At 33.5% G+C, this 10,245-nt stretch overlaps 2 protein-coding genes across 2 annotated transcripts; both read right to left on the minus strand.

The window, feature by feature from the left end:
• Nucleotides 1-307: 307 nt before the first annotated feature.
• okr (DNA repair and recombination protein RAD54-like okr) lies at nucleotides 308-2,925 on the minus strand. The gene has a single exon (XM_028174747.2). The coding sequence runs from the start codon at nucleotides 2,691-2,693 to the stop codon at nucleotides 396-398; it is 2,298 nt and encodes a 765-aa protein (XP_028030548.2). The 5' UTR covers nucleotides 2,694-2,925; the 3' UTR covers nucleotides 308-395.
• A 648-nt stretch (nucleotides 2,926-3,573) lies between these two features.
• LOC114243175 (leucine-rich repeat-containing protein 47) lies at nucleotides 3,574-9,523 on the minus strand. Its single transcript, XM_028174571.2, has 6 exons — nucleotides 8,764-9,523; nucleotides 7,869-8,297; nucleotides 7,520-7,679; nucleotides 7,296-7,398; nucleotides 5,925-6,080; nucleotides 3,574-5,432 (listed from the first exon to the last, which is right to left on the minus strand). Exons 1-6 carry the CDS (start codon nucleotides 9,383-9,385, stop codon nucleotides 5,325-5,327), a joined length of 1,578 nt encoding a protein of 525 aa, XP_028030372.2. The 5' UTR covers nucleotides 9,386-9,523; the 3' UTR covers nucleotides 3,574-5,324.
• Between the last annotated feature and the right edge of the window lie 722 nt (nucleotides 9,524-10,245).

Below are 10,245 nucleotides of genomic sequence, written 5' to 3' on the forward strand. Positions count from 1 at the left end.
ATTATCCATAGATGGTTTGATGATTGTCTGGAAGAGATCGCTCTTAGCGATAAGACCGTCTATAGTACTTTATTTTGTATTTAATGTTTCGCATTGTTTCTTTTGTTGGTTTACAATAAAAATAATATCTCTGTCCCTCCAATTGATCTAGTGTAATGTATGAAATAAACAGTAATTTCCTAACAAGTTAACACATATTGAAACAGTTTTTTTTTTTTTTTGTGTGAACCAAACATATTATACCAAAATGTCTGATCAAAATATGTACTGATTCTTTGTTTACGAATCACAATTATGAAAACATTCAAAATTTCAAATAAATATATTTTCTCCACAATTAACTTACAAACAAAACATATATTTACAATCTTTTTTCAATGATTACCCACAAAAAATCATGAATAATCTTCATCAGCACTGTCATCTGGTTCAGAGTAATATTCATCATCCATGATTCTTCTTTTTTTACTTACTTGTATATTTTCTTTATCTTCTATAGTTATCTCCTTAGCCTCTGTTTTTGCGGACCGATGATGGAAAACAAAGGAAATACTTTTTGCAATGTCCCAGCATTGCTTCAATACCATGTCGGCTAAGTTTTTCTTGTCTGCACAGTGGTACCAATTGGAAATATCAGACGTGCAATCAGAGTTCTCAGGTGGTAGTGTAACTTGAATATTGTTTACACACCTTTTACATTTAAACTTACTATGAGTGTCCGATAGTGTGTTCTCCTCCAAACGGAATAGATCTTTCAAATCATCTGCTGTGAAATGTCTTAGAGACTCCTCGTTTTGGTCAACCACTGTCTCGCTAAGTGCTTTTTTGTGTGCTTGCCTTTGGAATATTTTTTCTTCAATGGTTCCAGTAGCCAAAAGTCTGTAAATATAGCATGGTTTTTTTTGCCCATCGCGCCATACCCGTGCCATCGCCTGCTCATCATTTGCAGGATTCCAATCAGGGTCAAACATGATTAGCCTGTTGGCTCCAATGAGATTCAAGCCACACCCACCTGCTTTGGAACTTAGCATGAAAATCCACTCTTTGGAGTCTTTATCGTTAAAGTTTTCCACCACCTTGGCTCTCTTTTTTATTGTCATTGAACCATCCAATCTTACATATTGATATGTACGTTTTCGACATAATTTCTCAAATAAATCTAATGTCTGAGTATAATTTGATACAAGCACAATTTTATCATCTGTATTCATTTTAAGATTTGCCAGTATGCAGTCTAAGATCATTAACTTGCCTGAATATTCTGGTCTTACATCTTTTATATCATAGTTACTTGGGAGATAGTCTTTTGCTTTTTCGAAACCTTCTGATCTTTCTATAATCTTTTCATAGATCAAGTCTGGGTGGTTACAGAGCTTCTTCAAAGATGTAATGCTGGACAAAGCACTTAGCGTATTGCTTTTTTCTCCAGTGCCTGTAAACTTGTTACGAATTGCATCAGAATTTATGAAATTCTTGTAAATTTGAGTCTGTAGTGGAGTCATTTTTACACAAATAACTTGCTCAAATTTAACTGGCAAATATTTAGTTAATAGACCACTTGTTCTTCTGATCATGCACTTGTTCACAATTGAAGTTAATGTTTGCAGGCACTCCTGGGCTTTTTCTCTCTCAGGTTGACTTGCCATTGCATCTTGTCCCTTCAAAATAGGATTTTCATATCTCTTTTTGAACTCATGCACAGTCCCTAATATTCCTTCATTAACAAAATGTACTAAACTAAAATATTCAGTTAAATCATTCTGGATTGGTGTACCTGAGATTAATATTCTCCTTTTAGCCTTCAAACCCATTAATGCTTGGTATGTCTGATTTTCGCTGTTCTTCAACCTATGCCCTTCATCACACAGGACTAAACCTACTTCAGAAGAGTGCAATATATTTGAGTATATCCTGAAAGTTTCATATGATATGATTAAGACTGGTGTGGCAACTCGAGTCGCAGAATATGTGTTCATAAATTGCTGTAGTTTCAAAGTTACTTCAGCTTTTGAACCCCCATCCATAGCTAAAGCATTTATCCTTTGCGACAGCCACTTATGTATTTCATTGTACCAATTTTTTACTAAACTGCTGGGACATACTATTATGGCTTTACATATTGTTGGTTTACAGTCTGGCCCTTGACGTAGTAAGGTCCATAGTAAAGTTATGCACTGTAAGGTTTTACCTAAACCCATTTCATCAGCCATTATACATCCATATGCATTCTCTATTTGTTTCCCAGTAACGCAGTCATACATGAACTTTACCCCTTCTCTCTGGTGCGGCCTAAGTATGTTTCCAAGTACTGGATCAACTACAACAGCAACTTTTATGTCATTAGGATTCATTTTCATTCTCTCGTGTTCCGGAATGGTTGGAGGGCGTTCGAGGACCAGTGAATTGGGTTCGTCTGGGTCGTGGAGAGCCCTTCTAACTTGCGTTCGTTTTAATCCTAAGCTTTTACTGCAATACGAGGAGACATAGTTTGATATAGGAACTTTAAAGGGCTTACTAAGTATTTGACGGATAATGTTTTCGTGATCTGAAGAAGGCAGAGTTTGAGAAGGAGCTTTTTGTGCTAGCGGTATCCTTGTGCATTCTCGTTTCTTTCGCTTAGCGGAGTCTAGTAATGGACTCTTGAAAACACTCTCTCCAGAGCCTATTTGGCTTGGCGCTCGACTGCGGCGCATCTTATTTTACACGTTACTGCACATTTTTGGGAACTTTACTCAATGTTTTCGAACTCAGCAATTTTCGCTATTTAACGTAATCTCCTATTGATTTTTTCACTTTAGTAAGAACGATATTCCTTCATTATTTAACGCAAACAAGATCGGACTTGTTTGCTTTTTGAATTTTTAATAATTTATAATTTTTATTAACATTGACATTTCCAACTGAACTGTCAAACTCGCAGCAGATAATAAATTAAATTGACGTTAGTTTCATTTTGGACAAAGTGTTTTTCAAGGTACCTGATTAATTACTACTTATAAGTTTAATGTTACTAAAATATATTTGTACACAAGAGGCTATTCCTGAAAATCCTGTTATGCCTTTTCTTTTTTTTCGGGCCGGTGCGGACCTTCTACGAGGTCCCCACGGCTAGGGGGCGCGCGGCTTATGTGGGACTTGACGATCTGCAGATGTTGGAAGCAGACTGCGAGCCCAAGGAGTTTTAGTTCTCACCTTCATCCAAAAGTTGAAGTGTGACTACAACTTCAAATATAGATGCATTGATGTAAGCGATCTTGTCCTTAACATTGGCATAAAATTTATAATTGAGCTGCGACCATGACCGCTTTGCGAAGAACTATTGGATGAGCACCATTAAGGAGAAACATAAACTATATAGAAAACAATATTTATGTTGTAGGTTTCCATTACCAATGTTTATCACGACGCTACATGATGTTAGAAGCCACTAATATCAGATAATTTGAATATTGCCCTTAAACTTTAATATTAATTGTATTGCCTATCTATGTACCTTTTCTGTATATAAATTAAACAACACTTTTCGATTTCTTAATTATTTATTATTAGTTGCATTGCAATAAAAGTAAAAAATTCTGAGAAAATACTTTATTAAAAAAAAACACTTGAGACATACCTGTAATTATATGCATCACAGACAATTCTTAAAGTTTAGGATCAAAATTGTTTTCAACAGTAATAATAATATATAAATTAAGCACATATATGGCTGGTAACATTTTCAGTAAGTCACAGGACATTTTCAATGTAGGCACTATTTTTTTTTCCAAACAACTCGGCAATTAAAAAATATATATTTATAGTAAGTATAGCATTATTTGCACTAAGTAGATACAGGTAACCTCTCTAACCCTCCCTATAACAAAGTAAATACGTTCCTACAAATTCCTGTGTTATGTGAAACCGCGTTATATGTGTGTATTTTTTTTACCTATCATACATAAAAAAATTATCAGTAAAATTTCGATTATTCCCTTAAACTGTGTGCTCATAGTGGATAATTTTTTGTTCTAAATTATTTTAAACATAGATTTTGTAATCGTTTTTTAGAAGTACCATGTTACAAAAGGTATTACTTGTACAATAGACATTATAGAATGTAAGAAATCCTTCAAAGGTCTAAATCGCGCTAACGATTACAAAGATAATCTTGCAATACAAACGTTTCGGTCAACATTTTTTACTATTACGACAAATACCTGCCAATGAGCGGTTGATGATTCTCGGAAGAACTGTGCAGCCTCATAAATATGATGAAAATTTATAAAGAATGTCAAATTCGTATAATTCTCGACATCACAAGCCCATAGACAAAATTTCAATTATTGACATTATAATCGATACCAACGCATACAGATATTTCCACAAACACTTTTAGGGACATATTTTTTAAAGTTACTCATTAATAAATATCCAAAGAAATGACAAAAAACTACACGACAAATGTATTGTTCATCTAAAAGAGACTGTTATAAGTTCAAAACAAGTACTTTTGCCTGTGACTATACTGCTACCTACACACGCAATGACGAAATAATGACAGAGGATTTGATGGATCTTTGCTATCAAGATGGAAGATCTGTAGGTACAAAAAAAGAGATAGCAAATAACTTTCTTCTCAAAAATTTTTTTTTTCACTTTTAATCAGACGTTTTAATAAGCTTATCAAAGTAATCCTCTTTGTAGAAGAATATTATTGTAAGTTACAGATTGATGCCTCCAATGAACACTACTCTAACTCAAAATTTTGAAATTTTCGTATTTCACGCAAATCGCTTCACTATTTTAAAAGTATTACAAATTCATTATTGACGGGGTTCGAAGCAAGAGTAAATCAGTTAGTTACACAAGAAAAAACCATAAATATATCTGCAATAATAAAGATTTTATCAACTTTTTTCATTTAAACGCTCCTGCTGTAAACCTACGAATTTGGAGTTAGAGTAGTATTCATTGGAGGCATCAAGATTTAAATTTACCATAAATATAGAATGATTGTGAACAAATGTGACATTATCATGAATCGATTTAGAAGATGTCTAGTTTTAAGGTAGCACAAACGGATTACTTATAGTTTGTGAGAAAAAGAAAAAGTCGTTTTTAACGAATCAAAACCAAAGTAAAAAAACATTATACTTCATGCAGCATGAAAGACTCACTGAGAACACTGTATCAAAAGATTTTAAATCTTCTAAAGAAAAGTACAAAAAGTTCAAACAAAAAAAAAATGTAAAAAATTAACTTCATGGCAACACTGCTCGTCCTGTAGGTGTTGCCGGCGCTAACGATGCGGAATCCCAGTCGTCTGGTCACATATTTCCAGATTATTTTTTAGGCATTCTGATGACTTTGATGTTCGTATCATCATACACACAATCAGTTCGCGATGGATAGACTGACTTCAGGTTACCATCCGGATCGACTATTTTGACCTGGAAAATATACAATTATATTACTCACTACTAGAGCCTGGACACACTTCACAGTGACGGTAGCTAAATGTGTGAAAATACCCTTTTTAATTGCCCTTGTAAGGGAGACAAGCATATGGCTCACCTCATGGTGACCTCTCATGGATATCGGCTCGCCTGAGGTATAATAGCTAAGCCACAAAACAATGCACTTACTAACCACCTATTTCATATTGATGGTAGTTACCAAGTTGCAACATCCATACAAAATTGGAATTCAATAATAAAATATCATAAGTATAGGAATAAATAAACACAGACGATTTTTTCATGACTCACATTACATGTTAATTAATAATCCCAGGGTGCATTCAAATTAAAATTTCAAATGGATTTCACCTACCCACTTTGATATGAAAAACTGTTCTATTGGCAACTTTGCAATCAAAATTCAAAATCGGCATTGAAGATATTTCAATTCAATTTTAATTCAAATTCAATTTCAATTGTTACCTGTTGTACAGTGAGCGCATGAAAACCGTCCTGGGAGTCAGCTCCGATGCCTAGCATCAAACATTCTTGCAATATTTTATCCATCACCATCTTACAGGCTCCGAGTGAAGAATGAGATGTCACCTCTATCAGCATGGCTTTACTTTCTGATGACATCTGTTAAAGGAAAACATATTGTTTTTGTTAAATTTTTCATTTAGCTGAAGCTTTTGGAAGCTTATTTCCACAGTGACAGTTTGAATGGGGAGAAACTATTTTTTATTTATTTATTTAGTTTCATTTAGTAGCACATATTGTCTATACTAATATTATAAAGAGGAAAGATTTGTTTGTTTGTTTGTTTCGAATAGGCTCCGAAACTACTGGACCGATTTGAAAAATTCTTTTTCCATTAGAAGCCGACATTGTCCCTGATGAACATAGGCTACTTTTTTTTATTTTTTATTTTTTTTTGGTTTCATGTGTGTTTTAATGTTTCCGAAGCGAAGCGAGGGCGGGTCGCTAGTGTCTTATAAATGCTTGTCGATGTGAAATGTATATATCGGTGGTAAGAGCTGTTGTTAGATAAGTTCAAATATAGATTGATGGAAACAGGGCATTGTAAGTTACGGCAATTAATTTTTGTATCATGAGCCTGCACAGGTTGGTATCAGCACCTTGCTATTAATGCTTTGAAGAAGTAATGGATTTCAGTTTGTAGGGTGGGGCATAAAACTTAGACTTAGAACTCAAGTCTCGAGGTGTGTAGCGGTGTTGTTGATTTATGTTTATGTTATTTAACAACAAATAGGCCATGAGCTTGTTCACACATCTAAGCATGATGTTTTGATTGTTTTTGAGTAGAGCTAAGATTCACTAGCCCTACTATAATTACAATATTAGTACTAGATCATGCCAAAATTACCTGATGATTAAAATTCACAGACTCTAATATTGTAAGATAAACGAGCAATAACAAGAGTCAAGAAATTTATGTATTTCAATTTACAATTTACAACTTCCATTTCCAATTTACAATTAGCCAGCTATTGTGAATAATATTCATTAATGGTACATAAAAAAATTATGTGAACTGGCTGTACCTGTAACTTTCTCCATGCGGCCTTAAGTCCTTAGTCACTTGGAAATGCGTTATATTAAATAGTTGTAACAAAATTATGATACAATTTAGAAAACTAATAACAGTTACTACTGAGCATGATTGCAGTTTCTTAAAACTTTCATACCTTCATTAAAAATTGTGTGTAAATTTTGTTAGGAACAAAGTTCTAGAATATGCCTTAAAAAGTAGACCAAAAATTTCTTTAGCTTTTGCATAATGTGTTAATGGCAAACTATTATTAATTCAAAAGTTTCTTAAGTTCATTGTACCTTCGTTATGTCAGCATTGGTGATAGGTGGGAAGCTGATAACTCTACCAGATGAGTCTTGGAGGCAAGCATAGACTGCTTTGCCTTCCAACAGGTACAGGTACCTATGTAGATATTAAAGTTATCAGTTCCATGAAAGAATACAATATTAAACATGCAATTTATAATACAAACAATTTTAAAATTTTATACTATAGTATATTAGAGAATTATAATTAATCTTACTTATGGATCCCCGAGTAAACATTTCTTTTTTTCTCCTTCCTGAGTGCTTCCGCTTCTGCTACTAACTGCTGGACTAATTGTTCTCCGGTGTAGGGTTTTGTCCTCATTAACGGAATAAGGCTTAGCATTGATGGAGGCTTTGCTGTGTACACAAGATCACCTGGCAAAGGTAAATACTATGTAGAGTATGGTAATACATTTTAGGTTAAATTACTAGTTGATGAAACAATAACAATAACTATTGCTTTCAAATTGTTTATAATTTAGTTTATAGCTGGTTTAAGAAGATTTGTAATGGAGTAAATTTAAGACATAAATTACTTTAGAAATAATTACAGGTAATACGAACCTGGAGGTAATTTGTTAAGGTCATGTGTTGCAATTGTGGCTACATTTCTCTTATCACAGACGGTGTCATGCAGTCTTGTTTGCATTTGTATAAATTTTTTAAACAACATATCCGTGAAATTTAGGTCCTTTATTATGCAACAAAGTATATAAGGTCGAACACTGCCAACCTGAGACTCAACAATTTTAACGTTCAATACATCATCAGAGACATGTAAAATCTTCATTGAGTTACACAATTCAGCTTCCACATTTTCTGTATGAGGTTCTTCTTTCTTGCCTTTTTTTGTTTTGGATTTGGACGACTGTTGAGTTTGTTCTGTTTTGGGGCAGTGATCGCGGATGTAGTCCATAATTTGTTTAGTGCGACACTGATCAACCAGTTTCATGAACCGCTTGTCTGATAGTTTGTTCCCCTTTAAGTTGAGATCTGTAATACATTATTTTTATTTACTTATCGTTATTTCTTGAAATCTACATTTTAGAATATATTCACTAGTTGTGGTTATCAAATAAGATAATTGTTATATTTTGGTGAGGGTACTTGTTAGATTTCTTAGTGAGAGTGTATTGAAATATAGACACGCACCACTGTAGTGATATGTTATTTAACATATGTGTTTTTTAAGCTGGAATTCACTTTTCATTGCTTACAACAGTTTTACACCAGAGTTTACAAATGTTTCATGCAGGTTGATCAGGAACATGTGTTAGGTATTTTAAGAAAATTTGCAGTTTGCGGGATTTGAACCTTAACATATACAAATAGCTTTACTGACTTAGTAGCTTTTAACTGAAAAAAATAATAATAATAAATAATGAAATGATGAGAGATGAGATGAATGTTTCACTTGTGTAGTTAAATTACGATTAGTAATAAAATATATACTTTTTACCTTTAATTTTCGACATGTTAGCTACTTCGCCAGGTACAACATTTATCTGATTGTCGCTGATGTCAAAGTTCTTGAGTGATGAAAGTTTTTGTCCGATACAACTTGGAATAGATTCAATCAAATTACTTTTTAGCTTCAAATCTGTCAAATGAGGCAAGTTAGCCGATTCCACGTCCAAGAAACTCTTCAGTTTATTATTGGAAATGTCTATTATTATTAAGTTTGGTAAATCGCCAATTTTTGGCATATCTTCTATTTGATTTGAGCTGAAATTGATACTCGTTAGTTCTTTCATGTTGTTCAAGCTCTCTGGGATGCTTTTTAATTCGTTTCTTGATAAATCTAGAACTTTTAACTTTCGAAGTGTGGTTATGTTTTCATTAAAAACTTCAATCTTATTTCCAAACATTAACAAGCTTTGGAGATTAATTAAGTTCTTGATTTCATCTGGTATAGCGTGCAGACATGTATCACTGATGTTTAATAAGTTTATGTTTGTTAAGGTGAAGATATTTTTGTCTAAGCCATGTTCAGAGATTCGTTTCGATATAGCGGCTCCCGCCAACTTAATTTCGTGACGATTCTCCTCTTTTGCGGTCACAACTTCCGGCCAAGCACTCATTTTTATTGAGTAAATTTGTACTTAATTCCAGAATTATTAAATCCAATTATAAAATGAAGAAAAAAAACGTGTGCCGAAACGCAGGTAGGAACGTAAATTAAATGTAAAAACCCAAGACGTTTGCTAATACTACCCATAGATTATACACTTAATATATTAGAGATACTACCTACTAGGGATGCAGACTAATCGATCATTCGGAAAATTGATCTGATAAAACAATATCATCGAATTTTTTGAACAGATTTCTACAAAATCGATCTCAACCTAGATTGGATTCTATTTTTGCTCTATTGTCTGTAAGATGTCCCATGGCTTCTTCGAGGAATATAGTATCTAACTAACTAACTAAAATCTAACTATCAAAGCTTTTGTTATTGTTGTAGATTCATTTCGTATTTTTTCCCATCCTATATTTCCCAATAATGAGCAGATTGTATGTACGAGCTGTTTGTATTTTCATGCATGATTCTCTCTATATATAACATATAATAGTATTACATACGCATTTTTTTCAAATTAAATCGTAAATTGAATCGATTCGATCGCCGAATATTCTAATCGATTGATCGAATATTATTATTTTTTCCTACCTAAGCTGATGGCTTAGACTGGCTTAGAGAGACCATATCAACGTCACCGGGCTAGTAGGTGAGCTCACGGTGCTCAAACTTAACGATGTTGCTAACACGAACCCTAGAAAAAGCCGTGCTTCGCAGAATCTACGGGTCTCTCTATAACATCAGCATATGCGGGAAAGAAAAAAAAGAGATGAATAAACGTGTTTAAACATCAGAAATTTCCGATTTATAACAGTCCATTAAGTTTAATGTTTTAATTTCTGCCTCATAGAAACCTTT

This window comes from Bombyx mandarina, chromosome 16 (genome assembly GCF_030267445.1).
Source record: "Bombyx mandarina strain Sakado chromosome 16, ASM3026744v2".
Taxonomy (NCBI): domain Eukaryota; kingdom Metazoa; phylum Arthropoda; class Insecta; order Lepidoptera; family Bombycidae; genus Bombyx; species Bombyx mandarina.